Source organism: Chenopodium quinoa, unplaced genomic scaffold (genome assembly GCF_001683475.1).
Source record: "Chenopodium quinoa cultivar QQ74 unplaced genomic scaffold, ASM168347v1, whole genome shotgun sequence".
Classification (NCBI taxonomy): domain Eukaryota; kingdom Viridiplantae; phylum Streptophyta; class Magnoliopsida; order Caryophyllales; family Amaranthaceae; genus Chenopodium; species Chenopodium quinoa.
This window is the reverse complement of record NW_018743946.1, coordinates 3,508,811-3,530,872: the sequence shown is the minus strand read 5'-3', so window position 1 is coordinate 3,530,872 and position 22,062 is coordinate 3,508,811. Positions and strand designations below refer to the sequence as shown.

At 39.3% G+C, this 22,062-nt stretch overlaps 1 protein-coding gene across 1 annotated transcript; it reads left to right on the top strand.

The window, feature by feature from the left end:
- Positions 1-653: 653 nt before the first annotated feature.
- LOC110688925 lies at positions 654-1,352 on the top strand. The gene has a single exon (XM_021865674.1). The coding sequence runs from the start codon at positions 654-656 to the stop codon at positions 1,350-1,352; it is 699 nt and encodes a 232-aa protein (XP_021721366.1).
- Positions 1,353-22,062: the final 20,710 nt, after the last annotated feature.

Genomic DNA, 22,062 nt, shown 5'->3' with positions numbered 1-22,062 from the left:
TTTGACTAGCCCAAAGATCATCGCTCATAGTCTAGCAACAGATAATGACGACCCAAGAGAACGAACTTATTATCTCCATAATATTGATCCTTGATATATCTAGTAATTGCACTTATCGAAGACACAACTCCTTCAATTTGATGATGCCGATCTTTTATGATGATGAACGATGATGGATTTTGATGGTGTTTGAAGTAGGGATCAAAGCCCAACTTGGATAAGCCAATTCAAATTGAAGAAGAAAAAGGGTGGTCGGGTTTTGGGTGAGTGGTCGGGGCTGGGTGGTTGGTGTTTTGGGGTTTTGTGGGTGAATGCGGGTGGTCGTGTTTGGGGGTTAGCTATGGTAGGGTGGTCGAGGTTAGGAGCAAGAGAAGGAAAGAAGGTGGTGGGGGTGAGGGTTAGGTGGTGATGCGGTGGTGCTTATGGAAAGGTGGTGGTGGTTATGGTGGGTAGCCATGGAAGAGTTAAGGTAGGAGATGAGATATTGAAAAACAATTAAATTTTTTTTTTTAAAAAAATAACCTTTTCCAAATTTCTAGAGTTCGAAAGGTGAGATTGTTTCCAGATATCAAAAAGGTGAGATTATTTGAGTAGAAAAGAGTCAAAAGTGTGATTATTACTTCTTGTGGGGGGCGGTTAAAGGGAATTTGGCTATGAAGGCTCGACTTGTGCAGAGACATATCACTAATAATGTGTCTTGCCAGATTTGTGGGGCTGAAAGTGAAACGATCATTCACTCTTTGTTTAAATGCTCAGCTGCTCAGGAAATATGGGATCATAGTGATCTGCTAGAGTATTTGGTTGATGCTCATACTGAGTCTTTCGTGGCAAGGTGGAACTGGCTCTATGGCAAGGTGGAAGGGAAGGTGCTTAGGCGTATGACAACTTTGATGTGGGTTGCTTGGCGTTGCGAGAACCTTATTTTCTTTGAGAATGAGCACCCGAATGTTGTCATGCTTGCTGCAGATTATTGTAGGCTGGTGGATGATTATATGGAGTATGCAAAGAAGGTGTTTTTCCCTGCTACCCCCAACTACTATTGGCAGCAACAATTCTGGAAATGTCCCCCTCGAGGATGTATCAAGGCGAATGTCGATGCTTACGTTCCTGCAGTTGACAAAGCTGGACTTGGGGTGGTCCTTAGGGATGAAGCTGGCAGCATTGTATTAACAACAACAAAGATGGCAGAGCTTGCTACCCCTGAGTGTGTTGAAGCCCAAGCAATGAGATACGCCCTGTCCATTACAAAACGGATTGGCTACATTAATCTTTGGATCGTGTCTGATGTTGTCAATGTTATAAAAACCATCACTCTCGAGTCACATGGTCGATCCCTAATTCATCTCATTTAGGATGATATTAGATTAGATAGAGCTTGGTTTAATAATTGTCTTTTTTATCATGCTAAAAGGAGTTTTATTGCGGTAGCTCACGTTGTTGCAAGGGGAGAAAGGAGAGATAGGGGGGAATGATGAAGTTCTATGTCTTAGTTCTTTCCCGCAAAGTATTGTAACATTGGTGGAGTTGGACATTGCTCCTTAATTAATATATGCTCTATCTCTCTTTCAAAAAAAAAGTTTCCATATTTCCTTTATCTATTTTAAATTAAATAATTTAAAAATGAACCAATTATATGTTGCCACGTGGCCTTATTAGCCTTAATGACTAACGGTGTAACGTCCGTTAGTCATGAATGGCATGTTATGACATTTTCATAAAACTAAATGGTATATGGTGAATTTGAAAGTTTTTGATGGTATATGGTGAATTAAGTTAAAACTCAGTGGTATGGTGAAAAAAATCGTTTTGACTATAAGTTCAATCTTAGTTTGAATCATTTAGTTCCGGGATGGAGAATACGAGAACTTTAAAATTTAGTAATGTTTGAATTTGAAATTGTCGGTATATCCCCCTATTTCGTAATCAAAGTCACATTTTACTTTTATGCCCGTATAAGATCATTGCAACATGTCTTTTATACAAAGCACTAACTACTATTTTATTATATCTCTCTCCCACTAACCCTACGACCAGTGGTGGAGCTAGGATTTCTAATCCGGGAGGACAAATTTCGAAGATTAAATGTTTCGACTAAAACAGAAGTTGTTTAATATTTATTTGAAATCGTACATGGAAATTATTCCTATAGGGAAAAAGCGGAGTAAAAATGTTCATTGTATATTAAGAAAATTATCCAACAAATGAATAATGTTTGTTTATGTAAAACCCAATTCCAAGTTAATGTAATCCAATAACTGATAAATAGGAATCTATCACCTTATCATAAAGTTAAATAATTAGCCTTTAAACAATTTGATGATAAATATAAAGGAATTTGGATTACATTTAAAAAAAATGAACACAACATTCTATAATCAATCTTATTATTACAAATGTACTCCATACATATAAATAAAATTTTAAACTTAGTTACACATTATTAATAAATGGTAATGTATTAATTAAAAACATAAAAAATTTGGATTAGATAGAATTTAAGAGCACTTAATTAAAGAGATAAAAAAAAGTAAAGATATGTATTCATTAATATATTTTTTGAATTAACACATTGATAATCACCATCAACAAAGTAGTACTAGATTAAATAATTAAATTAAAGTAGTTAGGGGCTTGAAGACTCATAATACCTTATAAAAACTATAAAGCAAATCCAACAATAAGAAATGGAAAAAAAAAAGATTTAGGATTCGAGCCCAGGACTAAAAATTAGCCTTATTCCCAACTCAACCACCAAACCATATTCTTCTTTGTATCATTAATTGCATGCGTAATTTATTTATATCTTTTTCACAATTGTTTTAAAAAAAATGGGGAGACAACGGTCCTCCCATATGTTCCAATGTGGTTCCTTCATTGTCCACGACTCTACCTATACAAGTATTTTGAGGAACTATAGCCCGTTACCCGGTATTGGACCCCCTTGTCCAATACCTGAATAAAAAAAATAATATTTGTGAATTAAAAAAAAGGAAAAATAAAATTGGGGGGAAAAATGAGAACGGGGGTGGGTAAAAAAGAAAAAGGAGGAGTGAGAAGTTACTTTCCCCTCTTTGCTGTTGTTTCTCGCGAAAAAAAGACCGGCTCCGGACCGGAGCAGCAAATTTTGTGGTTCATAAAAGGTAGTATAATTAGAGGGCGGCGAAGGATTTTAAAGGTCTTTAAACATCTTGTTACTTTGGTCACGAGAGACGATGAATTCACCACCGGTGTGCAAATTTACGACTTTCTCCATGAAAAACGACGAGTTCTTTGTTTGGTGTTGTCAAAGTTCGTAACAATTTAGATGTGAAGGAGTTGAATATGACGACATTAATTGTTTATCGGTGCTCCGTTATCATTAACGTGTATACTGTTATTTTATTTTGTATACTATTAATTTTTATTTGTATACCGTTATTGTGGAATTGTTTTGTATACTTTTTGGGTATATGCTTATTGTGGGTTTGACTATATTGTTGTTATTGATTTTTATACTACTATGGTTGATTTATATACTGTTATCATATGATTTTATACTGTTATTGAAGCTCTGGATATTATTATTACATATTCGATAATGGTGGTGGTGAGGACGATGTAGTAACCCACCGACATTGTTGTTGATGAAGACGAAGATGATGATGGTGATGGTAATTTCTCTCTCCTCTCACTTAAAGGTTTTCAAATTGATTTTTCGGCGAAAATTGTGGTCGAAATACAAACTAGCCTTGCGGTCTTCGAATTAAGAGGAGAGAATTTTTTTTAAAAAAAAAAGGTTTCCGGTGAGAATTCCGGTGGAGAAAGAGGAGAGAGGAAGAAAGAGGAGAGAGAAGGGGAAAGAGGAGAGAGAGTTTTATTTTTTTTACAGCTGGTAACTGTAGGCGTCGTTCGAAGTGCGCCTACGTTAAAGCATGTGTGAATATGCTTGGCACTCAAAGGAATTGGGAATTGACATAATATGATTAGAGACAAGGAAAGTAGGGAGCCGCCAACAAATTTTTAAGAAACTTGTAAACCGTTCACGGATCACAAAAGGCAACCACGATTAAGGGACAACGATAGGCAACAACGATTAACCCGTGAAAGTTACACCCCATTCATAATCCATGAGATTACTAACTCCATATGGTTTGGAACCACGAAAGGAGGATCGGGGATGATGGTACAAAGTAAGTCATGGAGTCAAATTCGCCCGTATTGGCCTCTACTCGATTCTTTTAGTGAAAAGTGATTCCTGTGATCTCAAAGGCATACAAACAAAGATTCAATTTGCTCCAAACTATTATTATGCTAAATTGGTTGAATATTAATGCAACATATAATTCTAAAATATTTGTGATCACTTTAATTAATAACAATATTATAAAGGAACCTAAACCGGTTGTCCAAATTATCTTATTAGGCATGATTTTCAATTACATATTCCCTTTTAACATGCAATATGGTGATAAAAAATAATAATAGAATTATCATTAATATTGGAAGCAATTTAACAATAATAACGTTAGTCAAATCAAATATAAAATAACCCTAATCATGATACTAGCAATAAGAAAATAAAATAAGAGTAATTAAATTAATTAATTACTCACATTCTGCGCATTCCTTTACATTGCTACATCATGAACAAATTGTTAGTAACTTCAATAAAAATTTAAATCAAATGAAAATTAAATTAATTAAATATAAATTTGATTTGGTCCAAACCCTCAGTTAATTATACCTTTCACGCCTTAGTTTAAGTATAGAACTTTGGGTATTGTATAGACTCCTTGGAGTGCTTAAGGGAAGAATAATGGAAGAATAGGGAGGCTAGTGTTTCGACTAAAAAGGAAGAAGAGAATTATTTTATGATCAATCTTGTTGATGATTGGAAAAGGGGTGATATGACCTCTATTTATAGAGAAAAAAGAAGGGTCCAAGAATTAAGATAAGATCCGAATTAAATTGGACTAAAACTCGATAGACAGCAGTTTTTGCAGTTTTTGTTTTTATCATATCTTTTGATCCAGAAATAGGAATGAGATGAATAAGATATCTTTGGAAAGCTCTTGAAGTCTACTTTCCACCCAATAAGAATCAGATTAAAATATTTTATAGAATAAAAGATATAGCCGAAATAGTGAGAAAGTGTCAGTTTTGGATAGAGTTTGACATTTTATTCATATCTTTTCCGTTATAGCTCGGAATTGATATTATAATATATCATTGGAAAGATAATTTCAAGAAAAATCCAACCATATAAAATTTGGATAAAAACTATGAGGCACGAAAATAATATTTTTCTATCTTTGAACATCTTTCAATTCGAATAGAAATAGGATTTTCAAAAAGAAAAGTTTTATTCAATTTAAACTCTTTAATCTTATCTTTTCAAAATGGATAATTAAGATCTTTTAGAAACTTGTAGAAGCTTCCAATTAATCCAAATTGGTTTAGGAATGGGATTAAATAATTTGGACCCTCCACATGATCATTGGGTCGTAGGTAAGGTGGGCTTAGGTTCGGTTTGGGCTCATTTTAAAATTTTGGCCATAACTTATTCGTTATAACTTGGATTTGGGCTTATAATATAACTCGGATTTGGGCTTATAATATATCGTTGGAAAGCTCTTTTAAATCCCCATCCAACTATTAAATCATTGGACCCAGATTATGGACCAAAATACATTGAATTAAACGTTTTTATAAATAGAACATGAAATGAATGAATTTAAAGGACATGAAATGAATTATTTTGGGTTTAAAGGCACGAAAAGTGGAGAATAAGTTATGGTTTGGGGAAATGGGCTAGGAATTGGGTTTTTTATGAAATGGAAATATGGATTTAAGCACTCCAAAGATTAAATACTCAACCCGACCAATAATGGCGGTGAAAGGTTGTTCATCATCAGGTTTGGTTTTGGGGAGACATTTTTAGGTGTCTACAGAAGCCCCCACTTTGACTGAGTTTGTAGAAACGTCAGTTTCAAAAACGATAAAGTAGTCGATAGGGACGGAGAATGATTTAAGACGTTCTGCGATCCTAAATCACTCTATATACGCCGATACCTGCAAAAATTGTTAATTCCACAGATAAAAGAGTAAAGGGATAGAACGCTTATCTGACACCAGTGTATCGGTGACAAATGAGTTTGGTATTTTCCTATGCTTGAAGGAATCCACCGGATGACGTTTGTTGAAATGCTTTCCATGCTTGAGGAAAGCCGACAGATGAGTTTGGTAGCTTTCTAAGCCTGAAGAAACCTACCGGATGACACTTTCCATGCTTGAGGAAAGTTGACATATGATTTTGGCGTTTTTCTATGCTTGAAGAAATCCACCAATAATGCTTTCCATGCTTAAGGAAAGCCGACAAAGGAATTTGGCGGTTTTCTATGGTTGAAGAAATCCACCGGATAATATTTTCCATGCTTGAGGAAAGTCGACAGATGATGAGATTGCAAGTCTCTGTGTATCGAGAGCCTTGCGTCATGAAATGATGGTGGTTCGATTGTCCCCGAACGTGGGTTGTAGATGGTCCGCTTGTCCCCGAACGTGGGTTGTAGTTGGTTCGCTTATCCCCGAACGTGGGTTGTAAATGGTCCGGTTGTCCCCGGACGTGGGCTGTAGATGGTCCGCTTTTCCCCGAACGTGGGTTGTAGATGGTCTGCTTGTCCCCGGACGTGGGTTGTAGATGGTCCGCTTGTCCCCGGACGTGGGCTGTAGATGGTCCGCTTGTCCCTGGACGTGGGTTGTAGTTGATTTGCTTGTCCCAGAACGTGGGATGTAGATGAGACCTGCAAAAATAAATTTGCCAATGGACTCGTATATATTGTGATTGACTTAACCACTGACTTGACCAAGTTTGACTTGATGTGGCATGACATGTGTATGACTTATGAGTGTGTGTGTGTATATGTGTGTGTGCAGACACAAGCAAACGAAGATGCAAAAGCAAAAATATTTCGTCAATTTTTGTCATGAGCGGAAGGTACCGACTTTCTCCCGAAAAAGAAAGATGTGAAAACTGAACTTTTATTTTCGAACTTCCCTCGATGAGAAAATTTTGAAAAAGTTTTTTTTTTAAACTTCCACAAAAGAAAAGACGCGAAAAAAAGGAAAGAAGTTTTGAACTTCCTCGTTGAACAAGACAAAATGAATCGCATGGATTGGATTGCTTTTCTTGAAAGTAATGTATGCATGATGCATGTCCTTAAGCCAGGAGGCTAAGGACAGTTACATCATGTGACACTATGAATGAACTTAGATCATGGAGCTAAGCATCATTTATGGTGTAAAGAAACGATCTTGAACGTCACTTAGGTCTGGAAGCTAAGCACGTATACAGATGAAGTGATTATTGCATAATGAACGTTGCTTAGGTCAAGGAGCTAAGCACGATAAGCTTTGTATGATTAAAAATCATTAATATATAAATGTTTCTCAGCACATTCTGCGATGCATGAAACAATGAATATTGCTCAGGTCAGGAAGTTAAGCAAGTATTCAATGTTTCTTCTAATGAATGTTGTCTTTAAATATGATGAAACATGCACAGTAGGGAAACACGATTTCATGATAAAGGGTTCCTAAAGAGAAGGATGATATGGATATGGATGTGTGAGTGAAGTGTGTGAATGTGATATTAAGGCTGGCTGCAAGGGTTATGGCGATGGAAAGAGATGTGAGAAGAGTCAAAGATGATGACTCTTTAGGCTAGGTAGGCTAAATGATGTGGGTTCAAGCCCCCAAGTCTAGCCCTAAATGGGTAGGGGTAAGCATTGGATATTCTTTGACTCGATCATGCATGGATATGAATATGAATGTGGTCGCACCTCGATGTGAGGTTGCCTACGTATCCATTAGGAATCAGGCCTAACGTAGCTCTAACCGAACTTTGTACAAGTGTGTGTACACCTCAAAGAGGTCTTTCAAGGATTGTAAGGTGGTTAAGCTGAAGGTTTAAGGAAGAAAGGGGTAAAAGGCTCAAGACCCGAGAGAAGCCCCTAAGATATGCAATTGTGTATTAGACTTTGCAAGTTTTATTTTTCATATATTTTTTTTATTTTGAATTTTGCAAGTTTATTTTCATTTTTTCTTCTTTTTTTTGCTTTTTTTCATTCTTTTGAATCAATGTGGGCAATCTTAGATCATGCGGTCCATCACTCACTTAGCATTCATGTTTCTCAGGCACGGTACTAAGCACTCGATGAAAGACGCAATTTGAGACGTGTTCATATCAAAGACATTGGAACACTTGCCCTTAAACATTGTTTTATTGTTGCTTTTCTGCTTTTTTTTTACTTGCCTTTTGAATGTTATACAATTACACATCTTCCAATCCCAGGTTGAGTGAATGTGGGTTGAATAAATGAGGCCAACCATTGGACGAGGCTCAAAGTGGTTGGTGAAGAAATGGATAATTGATTGAAAATGGTTTAAGGGGAATGACAGGGTTGCAAAGGTGTCTCAAGTCATCGGTGTACCTTGCGTTTAGTTCAGTAATTGGTTTTTTTTTATTTTTTTTTTAGAATGAGTGAATGAAAAATGCTATGATCGAGATGTAAAGGAAATTTGCTCATTTTATTAATGGAAAAGGTGAACGAAATACATGAGACATATAAAAATTTGAAATGGAAAACCTATGCTAGACATGAATGGGGGAATGGAGATGAATGACAAAAAAGAAATCATGAAATCTTGCACAAAGGATCTGCTGTGCGCCTTGTGTTCATTACTTCTTGCCATCTGGAGGGACATGAAGTTTGTTTGCATCCACCAAGCCTTGAATGACGTCCTTTAAAATCCAACATTGCTCGGTAGTGTGTCCCCTTCCTTGATGGTACTTGCAATGGGCATTGGGATTCCGTTTGGCGCTCCTTTCTTCAGGTATTGGCTCTGAAAATGGCCCAATAGGTGTGATCAAGCCTTGACCGTAGAGGCGATCAAAGGCCGCATCATAAGTCATTCCTAAAGGAGTGTAAGTTCTTTTCCTCTTGGGCAATGGGCATCAAGAGCTAACACTTCATTGAGATAAACTTGGCTTATATTGTTGGTATTATTTTCGTGCTTAGAAGACGAAGAAGAAGGATGGTCGTTCTTCTTGTTTTTCCAAGTGTTATTATTGTTACTACCAGCAGTCTTTATAAGCTCATCCTCAATATTGATGTCGGTGTCGTATATAGCTTCAAAAATGTTCACTGGAAGAAATTTAAGATGTTCCCTATACTTGTGAGTCAGATTTTGAATAAAGAAGCGAACCATCTCTCTTTCTTTGGGAGAATCTACCAAGAGAGAAGCCGTTTCCCTCCACCTGTTCAGAAAAGCGTTGAAGCCTTCATTCTCTTTCTGTTTGAGAATGGAGAGTTCACGTTCAGAAGTTTTAGTTTGAATGTTACACTTGTAACGATTCATGAAACTGTCGGTGACATCTTGCCAAGTCGCATTACGCTTAGCATCTAGGGAATAAAATCATTGTTGGCAAGCATGCTCTAAGGAGAGAGGGAAAACCGTAGGGAAGAGTGTTACGTCCAATCCCTTAAGAGCCATGGTTGCAGAGAATGCCTTCAGGCTTGAACTTTGGAATATCAGCAGTGGAGAACTTTTTAGGAAGCCTGTCTTTCACATCCAAAGGAGTAGGAGGATGTCCCACATAAGTGAAATCCTCAGAAATCTTACTCATTTGTTCCTTCAATTTGTCAAGGGTGGAAACAGTGACCATGTTTTGTTCCATGATAGTGACCCTAATGGTAAGGGTTTTCATCATGGCAGACAGTGCCTCGATGTATTTGTTGATGTTCTCAATATCTTCTTTAGTGGCCATTGAAAGGTGATAAGTAATGTGGAGATGGCAAAGTTCTCTTTTGAACGCCTATTAGATCTGAGAGATTGTTGCGGTAATGACTCGAACCGTATTAATCTATCACTGCTCCTTGAACAAGTACTGTGAAATAAAATAATTCACTTAATTTTTTGACTCATTACTCAAGATAGGAAAGGAAGGGAAAGAACAGACATTTGAAAACAAGTGAGAAAAATCTCCACTCATTTTTACTACGACAGAAAACGATGCATGCATGGTCCTAGTATACGATCATAAACAATATAGTGCATGACTCGGAGACAAAGTGTGTGCAATCACTCAACATGTATGATTAGGTGAGTTTATTAAGACTCGTGGTATGATCGCATGACTAGACATGAGGACGTTGTGAAAAACAAAGGACCCAATGACCAAATAGCACGGAAGACTAAAAGACAAACTAACTTGATTGATTTTGTCCAATTTTAATGTTTATGCTATTTACTAGGTGAAAACGGTCCATTGGAAATCATTAGTCATAAATAAGATCAACCACAATCAAAGACAAAAAACACATGTTAAGGTTAGCACAAAAAATCACAAGAAACTAGGAAGAGGACTAGAACTCTAGAAGAGTTAGGACTCAAGGGTATAAAAAAAATCTATAATCCTATGTTATACGATTTGACACGGATTAAATGATTTGGCTAATACTAAATTGACACGAAAAGATAAAAAAAAATTAAAATAAAACAAAAGAAAGTTGACGCTAAAAAGGCACCTAAAACGGACAGGCTGTAGTATATTGGTTATAAATTTTTATCTGTGACTTTGATTGAGACAAAACCAACGCCAAATGAAAGATAAAACCCGGGGCTACAGATCCATAGGTTTCACGACACGTAACTCTTTCTAGAACCCCGGATATGACTAAAACAAGTTGACTCTTGTGCAGTATACGGGAATTAAAATCCGGGTGACTCAAAAATAAAAATAAAAAAAATCTATGGCTCAACTCTAATAATAAAAAAAGGGGTTTGATAAGAGAAAAAAAAATAATTAAAAAAAGGTCAATAAAAAAATGCACACATAAGCATATAGTCATGCATGATGCAATGAAGTTCGCAACCTAAAGTCAAGTTCTATGTTCGACTATGGTCAAGTTTTTGGGTGTCAAAAGGTACCATGATTAAGAGTTTGGACGCGTTAACAAGGAAGCCTCCCTTGAGGGTGTATGCCAATGGGTGGCTTCGCGATTTTGTGATGAAATCGAACTCGACTCCATGGTTTGGGTGGATTTAAAAACTCGGATGAACCCTTATTACCATGAGCGTTTTCGGGTTGATAGAGCATAAATCCCCCAAGCTAGCCACATACGTAGAACACGTACTATTGTGGCAAAATGGGTAAGCTAAAATTCATATGCATATGTGACAATGAAAATTAAATCACAGGAATATTTTTCATGAATCTTTCAAGTCTCATCCACTCATCTCAATTAAATACCGATCACTTAAATCGATAAATAACCAAGAATCCTCCCCATTGGAGTCGCCAAATTGTAGGCGTCGTTCGAAGTGCTCCTACGTTAAAGCATGTGTGAATATGCTTGGCACTTATAGGAAGTGGGAATTGACATAATATGATTAGAGACAAGGAAAGTAGGGAGCCGCCAACAAGTTTTTAAGGAACTTGTAAACCGTTCACGGATCACAAAAGGCAACCACGATTAAGGGACAACGATAGGCAACAACGATTGACCCGTGAAGGTTACACCCCATTCATAGTCCATGAGATTACTAACTCCATATGGTTTGGAACCACGAAAGGAGGATCGGGGATGATGGTACAAAGTAAGTCATGGAGTCACATTCGCCAGTATTGGCCTCTACTCGATTCTTTTAGTGAAAAGTGATTCCTGTGATCTCAAAGGCATACAAACAAAGATTCAATTTGCTCCAAACTATTATTATGCTAAATTGGTTGAATATTAATGCAACATATAATTCTAAAATATTTGTGATCACTTTAATTAATAACAAGATTAAAAAGGAACCTAAACCGGTTGTCCAAATTATCTTATTAGGCGTGATTTTCAATTACATATTCCCTTTAAACATGAAATATGGTGATAAAAAACTAATAATAGAATTATCATTAATATTGGAAGCAATTTAACAATAATAACGTTAGTCAAATCAAATATAAAATAACCTTAATCATGATACTAGAAATAAGAAAATAAAATAAGAGTAATTAAATTAATTAATTACTCACATTCTGCGCGTTCCTTTAAATTGCTACATCATGAACAAATTGTTAGTAACTTCAATAAAAATTTAAATCAAATAAAAATTAAATAAATTAAATATAGATTTGATTTGGGCCAAACCCTCAGTTAATTATACCTTTCACGCCTTGGTTTAAGTATAGAACTTTGGGTATTGTATAGACTCCTTGGAGTGCTTAAGGGAAGAATAATGGAAGAATAGGGAGGCTAGTGTTTCGGCTAAAAAGGGAGAAGAGAATTATTTTATGATCAAGCTTGTTGATGATTGGAAAAGGGGTGATATGACCTCTATTTATAGAGAAAAAAGAAGGGTCGAAGAATTAAGATAAGATCCGAATTAAATTGGACTAAAACTCGATAGACAGTTGTAGACACCCATCTGTGTCTCCCCAAAACCAAACCCAGTGATGAGTGTCTTTCACGTTGAATCATAATCGAATGAAACGAAAGTGTGGAAAGGTCTAGTGTTGCGGAAAGTTTTATTTCTTTTCTTTCCTCTTCTCTCTGTTTTTGAAAACTTTATTTTTAGGAAAATAGCCAATCCTGTTTGGTTAGTCCATGATATGGGTCCAATAATGGTGTAGTTGGATGGATCTTACAAAGACCTTTCCAACGATATATTATAAGCCCAATTCCGATGAATATTGAGAAAGTTATGGCCAATTTACTAAACTAGGCCCGGTTTGAGTTTTAAATACGGCCCAATGATCTAGGGGAGGGCCTAATATGATTTATCATTCCTAATGTAATTAGGAATGGTTTTGATCTTCTAGAACATTCTAGAAGGTCTTATCATTCTTAATTCAATTAGGATTCTTTAGAGTTTTAATTAAATCAAATAGCATTTTCGACTGAAATTATATTATTTTATCTTCCAGTACGATAAAATTATCATATTTTCGAAAACGTGTTAAAAGCCGATTTGGCGTCCAACCCTAGGCCTTGGCGCCTGGAACCAGGATTGGCGCCAGACGCCAGCCATTGGCGCTAGCCAATGGTCCTGACGCCAATGAGCCAGGGCTGGCGCCAAGTTGTTTCTGCGATCTTCAGACTCTGTTTTGATAAATTATCTTTTTTGGTCGATTTTATCTATAAATATCGTATCAGAAAATTCCGTTTTCATTGACCAATCATTAATTATCAATTTTCTTCATCTACAATCTACAATCAATAATCACCAACATTCTCCAATTCTCCTTATTCTTTATTCATCATCTTTCTTTCATCAATTCTCAATAACATTAATCTTTTAGCATTCTTTCTTTCTTGCTTTTTCATACAAAATTCCGCATTCACAAGATCTTGATACACCTAGCCACATTCGAAGTTGCCTTCGCCCTAGACGTGAAAGGTTTTAATTTCTGAGGGTTTGGTCCCAAATTTCTCTTTCAATTATTTAATTTAGTTGTTTTGTTTATTATTTTCCTTGAAGTTACTAACCTGTGTATTTTGTTATTAGAAAGAGATACGAGGCATCCAAGTAAGTGCTTTGATGGTTTAATTGATTTCATGATGTAGATATCATGCTTATATTGTTATTTTGATTCCTAGTATCATGTCTAGGCTGTTTTTAATATCAAGTATGATTAAAAGTATGATTCTTCCTATGTTATTTCTAACATTTATGATTATGATTGATAATGATTATTTATTATGTTGCTTGATATGCATATTATTGTATATTGTTATTGCTTGATCACCTTTTATTGCATGTTTAAAGGGAATTGGTATTTGCAATCACGCTTGATAAGATAATTAATAATCTTGTTTAGGGTTAATTGTGATTATAATTTCAAGTGATCGCCAATAATAGATTTATTTGTGCATTAAATTCAACCAACATAGATTAAATAGGTTTAGGGTTAATCCTATTGATTGTATGTTAGTCAGAAAGCGCACATGAATACGATCAGAATAAAGTAGAGGCCTATTATTAGGGCAGGTTCAATCTCTTTTAGGTTGGATTTGTACCATCATCCCCGAACCCTTATTTGGTTCATGACCTTATGGAGTTGACGATCTCTTGGATCGTTAAGGGGTGTAACCTTCACCTCGTGAACGGTTTACAAGTTCCTTAAAAACTTGTTGGCGACTCTTTTGCTCTATCTTCTTCTCTTTTGGACGCCACCGTACTTTAGTGTATGATCACAGTGGGGTTCAAGCTAGTGGGATTTTAAAGGCTTGAAATAATTCCCTACAACAGCAGTTTTTGCGGTTTTTGTTTTTATCATATCTTTTGATCCAGAAATCGGTATGAGATGAATAACATATCGAAGCTCTTGAAGTCTACTTTATACCCAATAAGAATTAGATTAAAATATTTTATAGAATAAAAGATATAGCCGAAATAGTGAGACAGTGTCAGTTTTGGATAGAGTTTAACATTTTATTCATATCTTTTCCGTTATAGCTCAGAATTGATATTATAATATATCATTGGAAAGATAATTTCAAGGGATATCCAAACATATAAAATTTGGATAAAAACTATGAGGCAAGAAAATAATATCTGTCTATCTTTGAATGTCTTTCAATTCGAATAGAAATAGGATTTTCAAAAAGAAAATTTTTATTCAATTTCAAACTCTTTAATCTTATCTTTTAAAAACGGATAATTAAGATCTTTTAGAAACTTGTAGAAGCTTCCAATTAATCCTAATTGGTTTAGGAATGGGATTAAATAATTTGGACCCTCCACATGATCATTAGGTGGTAGGTAAGGTGGGCTTAGGTTCGGTTTGGGCTCAGTTTAATATTTTGGCCATAACTTATTCGTTATAACTCGGATTTGGGCTTATAATATATCGTTGGAAAGCTCTTTTAAATACCCATCCAACTATTAAATTATTGGACCCAGATAATGGACCAAAATAAACTGAATTAAACGTTTTTATAACTAGGACATGAAATGAATTATTTTAAAGGACATGAAATGAATTATTTTGGGTTTAAAGCACGAAAAGTGGAAAACAAGTTATGGTTTGGGGAAATGGGCTAGTAATTGGGTTTTTTATGAAATGCAAATATGGATTTAAGCACTCCAAAGATTAAATACTCAACCCGACCAATAATGGCGGTGAAAGGTTGTTCATCATCAGGTTTGGTTTTTGGGAGGCATTTTTAGGTGTCTACAGTAACAAAATAATTACTGTCTAAATATCTACTTGCAAGTATATTTTTGCCCCTAGGTATGGACCAAAGGAGCCCATACCTGATAGTGGTCCATCATGCCTCCAAGTATATTATTACTTTAACCAACCCCGCTTCAACAAATATTTCATAAATTCTCTCGTTTACCACATGGTAACAATTAAATGTAACCCCCCCCCCCCCCAAAATAAACTACACTTCATCTTTCACTCTAACCAACCCTGATTAGGGGATTTTTCCCCACCAATCACCATCTGACAAGTGGACCAATCAGGTTCTGCCATGTGTCCGTCACATGGGCCAATAGGAGCCTGCCACGTGTCAAGCAATGATCCGTCCACTATGGACCAATTACGACACGACACGTGTCCTTCCCATGACACCTGGGATAACCGGTCACCTAGGCCCAACTTCCGAGGGAAGCCCAATCAACCCAAGGTTAACCTAAACCTAGATTGACACGTTTCCCGAGGTTATAAATACCTCCCTTAATCCTCATTAAGGGAGATTACGCTAAAAACGCAGATTACACACATTAAACACTCTAACCTTGAGAGACCCAATCACTTTAATTTCCGCATTAATTACTCCTTAATCAAGTACTAACTTGACCGTCGAAGGCCGATCTCCAATCATCCGGAGCATCCGTTTGTTTTGCAGGTACAGGCGTCCGGTTCCAGTCTCGGAATTGTAACTCTCCCGCAGGACATCAGAAAACCCCGAAACATCTTGGCGCTGTCTGTGGGGAGAGTACTTCTGAGATGGCATCCACGTTTGTACCGGCTCCTGAAGAGAGACGTCCCCTGGACGACCCTCTAGTTCAGTCGGACCACGATACTGAGAATGAATTTGAAGTTGAAGCTCACACAGCTTCAGACGGGACCCTAAGGGCCCGACGTGCCCGTCATACCGAAAGGAGGGAACGGGAACATCTTCAAACTGGAAGTGAGCCAGCAGGCGCACCGCCTGTTCGGCAGCAGCCGACTGATGGGTCTGCTCCCATCACAAGGAACGAACTCATGACCTTCATGAGGGACTTCAAGGGAGAAATTCAAGAGTTGATCAACAAGAAGCCGCCTGCTCTGGACAAGGAGCAGTCGGCTAAGAAACCCTCCACTTCACGGAAGAGGAAACCAGTTCAAGGGCGAGAGGCGACCCCTCATCCTAAATCTAGGAAGTGGGAGCCACCTGCCCTTGATTTCACAAAATACCCTTTCCTACTCCAGGAAATAGGAAACCTGTTCGTCATATTCAGGCGGACGGGTCGAGGAAAACGTACACAGACGCTCGGCTACTGCTAGAGCAGAAGAAGAGTGACCGATTGTCAGAGTCGGCCTCTACTTCAAACTTCCAAGACAGTCTGCAAAATACCTCGATGAGGCATACTCAGTCGTATCATGAGAGTCAGTTAGGCGGCACCTCCCGTCAGTCCGGCTTTCATAGCGACCAGGCGGTACCAAACTTACCGTTTGTACCGCAACAACAGTATTTTTTACAGCCACCTCCGTTTGGTGGACATGCAGCAAAAAATGTCCAACCTATGGACTGGCAGCTACGGTTGCTTAGACTTGGTGAACAGCCGTCGGCCTTCTCCAAGGAAATTACTGAAGCCGCTCAGCCGGCCAAAGTGAAAAATGTATTAGTAGGCGCCTATGACATTCACCAATCTGATGTACCTTCAAGGGTTGGATGATCCCACTTGGTGCAAGTGTTTCCCAGCGACTCTCAAAGGAATCGCACAACAATGGTTCGGCAACCTGCCGACTGGTTGTGTAAATAACTTCAAGACGCTTGCTTACTTATTCACCTCCAACTTCGCCATGAACATCCCTGCGAAGAAGACGACCCTTGATTTAGGAACAATTCAGCAGGGCGAGAAGGAGGGGCTTCGTTCTTACATCAGGCGGTTTAACCTGATGAGAATACAGATTCAAGGGTTACCGGATGAAGTAGCCTATACTGACTTTTTCAGAGGTCTCAAAGACGGGTCGACCTTCAAGTTTGATTTGGTCCGAAAGAGGGTGACGACTCTTTAAGAGGCCTTGATTGAAGCGGAAGCCTATATACAGGCGACTGATCTTTGTAGTACGGTAAAACAGTCAGACGGGAAAAGGTCCGACAAAAGAGAAGGACGACAGAAGCAGTCGTCAAACAAAGACGAGAAGAGAAAAGAGGTCTGGGCAACTGATTCCTCTAAACAGCCGTCCCAGAAGAAGAAAAAAGAATTCAAACCATACTCCCCAAAGTATGTGTTTAACAAGGATAGCCAATTTATCCTAAAGGAAATCAAGGGACGGATCTCAATTGAAAAGTCGGTCCCCATGAAGGGTTCTGCAAACAATCGGAACCAAGAAAAATTCTGTGATAATCATGAAGATGTTGGTCATCACACCAATGAATGCATCACTCTCATGCGGTATCTGGACCGCCTGGCTGAGCAAGGTGATCTTGACACTTATGTCAAGAAATCTACGGGGAACACTTCCTCAAAAAAGTAGTCGACCAAAAAGAATCAACAGGCCGACAGCTCCGATACAGATGATGCAGCCGTCTACACCATTGCAGGCGGCTTCTCAGGAGGTGGCCCCACTATTAGGGGCAACAAAGACAATATCAGACGGTTAGATGTAAATTCCGTTCACCAAGAACGGCCCTCCAAATATTCATTTCCTGAGATTGTCATCACTGCAGAAGATCTAGGAGGGGTAAGAGGGCCGCATGACGACCCTATCGTTATTGAATGTAAAGTGGCCAACCAGAGAGTTGGCCGAATCCTCATAGATACCGGAAGCTCCTCAGATCTCATCAGTAGCAAATGTCTGTCGAAACTAAAATATCAGACTGATTGCATACATCCGGCATCCCACCCTTTAGTAGGGTTTGGAGGAGGAGTCGTCCACCCAGTGGGACGAGTAGATTTACCCATCCGCCTGGGCGAAAAAGGAGAAGGACGACACATGGTAGTCCGGTTCCTGGTAGTAGAAGAACTCTCGGCCTACAACATGATTCTGGGACGACCAACCCTGAATAATTCAAAGGCTGTTATAATCCCATCTCTTATGTTGCTCAAGTTTGAGAGGGATAATGGAACAGTCGGGTCCCTAAGGGGAGATCAGAGAATGGCCCGAGAGTGCTATCTCTCGGATGTCAAGCCCACTGTTATGGCCACTGGGTCGAGCGGTGGAAAAATAGACCTTGACAATGTCAAGGAGTGTGCGCCTGTTCAAGAAGCAGGCGGCAAGAAGAGAAAGGCATCCCAGACAGGGGCCGCGAGAAAAGACAGAAAATAGCAATCATTGGCAGAGGAGCGGTCGGATGAATTCCGCCCTCAGCCAGCTGGTGAGCATACGGACCTGATCTTAGATGACTCGCGTCCTGACAGAACAATCAAGGTAGGGACGACTGCTCTAAGGGACCTGGGTGACGACTTTCACACACTATTGAAAGAATACAAGGACATCTATGCATTCGAAGTCCATGAAATGCCAGGCATTAGTCCTGATCTGGCGGTACATAAACTGGCCGTGGATCCGAAAAAGAAGCCGGTACGGCAGAAGAAGCAGAACCATGGCGAAGAAAGAAGTCAGGCGACAGCCGCCGAAGTTAAAAAATTACTTGATGCAGGGTTCATTCGGCAATGTTACTTCCCAGACTGGGTTGCAAATGTGGTGCTTGTTAAAAAGCCGAATGGCACCTGGCGAATGTGTGTAGACTACGCAGACTTAAACAAGGCGTGCCCCAAAGACAGTTACCCTCTGCCTAAAATTGATAACCTGGTCGACTCAACAGCCGGCCATGCTTTGATGAGCTTTATGGACGCCTACTCTGGTTTCCATCAAATTCCTTTATGGAAGAAAGATCAGGAGAAGACGGCCTTCGTCACTGATCAGGGGTTATACTGTTACACGGTCATGCCGTTTGGTCTTAAGAATGCCCCGGCCACTTTCCAGCGAATGATAAACACTGTGTTCTTTGATCAAATTGGGAGAAATGTCGAGGCATATATTGATGATATGATTGTCAAGTCTAAACTTCAGAAAGATCATCTGTCGGACCTCCGAGAAACTTTCGCCACACTCAGGCGGCACCATGTCATGCTCAATCCCAAGAAATGTGTCTTTGGAGTTGAGTCTGGGAAATTTCTCGGATTCCTTATCAATCAGAGAGGAATAGAGGCGAACGCTGAGAAGGTGCAGGCGGTCATTGACATGCAGTCGCCTCGTACCATCCGAGAGGTTCAGAAGTTAACAGGTTGTCTGGCGGCCTTGGGAAGATTTCTAAGCCGATCAGGCGAAAAATGCCTATACTTTTTCCAGGCAATTAAGAAAAAGGCAAGGTTTGAATGGGGGCCGGATGCTGAGGCGGCCTTCCAGAAATTGAAAGTTCACTTGCATTCCTTGCCGAGGCTGGTCAGCCCTTTGCCCAAAGAAGTACTCTACATGTACTTGGCCGTCTCTGATCATGTGTTAAGTGATGTTCTCCTTGCTGAAAGAGACGGCTGTCAGCTCCCGGTCTACTTTGTCAGTCATGTACTGAAAAATGCCGAGTTGAGGTATCCCTTAGTGGAGAAATTTGGTCTTGCACTCTTCATGGCTGTTAAAAAATTGAAGCCCTACTTTTTGGCACATGCAGTCGTCGTGTATACAGACCAACCTATCAAGCGGCCACTGACCATCATGGAGTCGTCAGGCCGAATGATCAAATGGGCCATAGAAATACAGAGCCTCGAAGTTACTTTTGAGCCTAGAAAAGCAGTGAAGGGGCAAGCCTTTGCTGACTTTATTGTTGAGATGACTCGTCCTCCGGATTCATATACCAAGTCTGGAAGGTATATGTGGACGGAAGCTCTACTTCAAATGGTTGTGGAGCAGGAGTCATATGTCAGTCGCCAGAAGGCGACAGGTACGAGTATGCTTTACGCTTCAGTTTTTCAGGCCTCAAACAATGAGGCAGAATATGAAGCTTTACTAGCCGGAATCCGCATGTGCAAGGCGGCAGGAGCAAGAAAAATAGACGCCTGTTCCGATTCACAATTGATAGTGAGTCAGTACAATGGCGAATACGAAGCAACCTATCCGGCCATGATCAAGTATTTACAGGCGGTCCGACAAGCAGTCGGCTCCCTTGACGATTTCCATCTGACCCAAGTGCTGAGATCAGAAAACAACCAGGCGGATGCACTTTCAAAATTAGCATCATCCGCCTCCTGTGATACTCCTCGAACTGTTTTTTGGGAAATAATGGAGAGGAGAAGCATTGAGGAAGATTCTATTGGAATCTTAGACAGAAGCTCAACCTGGATGGATCCAATCAGGGCATATCTGGCAAATGGTACCCTGCCGAATGATCATCAACAGGCGGCAGCACTGAAAAAACGAGCAACCAGTTTTGAAATAATAAAGGGAGAACTTCACAAAAGGGGGTACCTTCAACCCTTCTTAAAGTGTGTTACTCCAGAAAAGGGGCGAGAGATACTAGACGATCTTCACTCCGGTTATTGTGCTTCCCATATAGGCGGTAGGACGCTTGCTCAACGGGCAAGGCGGCAGGGCTACTTTTGGCCTACTTTAGAAGCAGATGCGATGGTGATGGTGAAAAAATGTGACAAGTGCCAAAGGTTTGGCAAACTAATTCACCGTCCGGCTACTGACCTCACTAACATTCATAGCCCACTACCGTTTGCTAAGTGGGGCATGGATATTCTGGGTCCATATACGCCTGCTACAGGCGGAAGGAGGTACATACTTGTTGCCGTCGACAACTTCACTAAATGGGTAGAGGCGGAGGCTGTAAAGGGAATCAAGACGAAGGATGTAATTTCATTCATTTGGAAAAATGTCATCACTCGGTTCGGGGTTCCCATGTCTATGGTTTTTGATAATGGTCCCCAATTTGAGACGCCTGTTCTCAAAAGCTGGTTGGGTGACCAAGGAATTGCACACTACTTTGCATCTGTCGGCCGTCCACAAGCAAACGGCCAGGTAGAAGCCTTTAATAAAATCATCTCAGACGGTCTCAAGAAAAAGATTGAACGTGCAGGCGGCCTATGGGCGGATGAATTACCACATGTTCTCTGGGCCATTAGGACGACTGAAAAAGGGGCGACTGGAGAAACTCCATTCCTCCTAACTTATGGTGCGGAAGCTGTTCTTCCAATAGAACACTACGAGCCGACTCTTCGAGTAATGCTATATGACGAAGAGGCAAACTGGGAAGCCATGCGCCTGGCATTAGACTCACTCCCTGAAAGGAGGGGCAATGATGTCTTGCGCCATGAAATTTACCGCCTGAGAATGACTAGATCATACAACAAAAAAGTACACAGGCGTCCACTCAAAGTGGGGGACTTTGTACTTAGAAAAATGGAAGCAGTTGGAAGGGCTAATGAGTCTGGCAAACTAACTCCCAACTGGGAAGGACCCTACCGAATCTGTGAAGAGGTCAGGGACGGTACCTACCGTCTGGAAACACCAGACGGCCAACCGTTGCCTCGAACTTGGAATGCAGATAATCTTAAGAAATATTTCTTTTTAATGATATAAATAGTCAAGGGCTACTTAATAAAAGTTTGCATACTTAATATTCAATTTTGTACTAAGAGGGGCACGCCTACTAACAAACAGTCGGCTACTCTCCATTGAGTATTTTACTCTATCTTCAGAGGGGCATGCCGTTTGTACCTTTATAGTCGGCTACTCTCCATTGAGTATTTTACTCTATCTTTAGAGGGGCATGCCGCCTGTACCTTTACAGTCGGCTACTCTCCATTGAATATTTTACTCTATCACCATAGGGGCATGCCGTCTGGACACATAGTCGGCTACTCTCCATAGAAGAG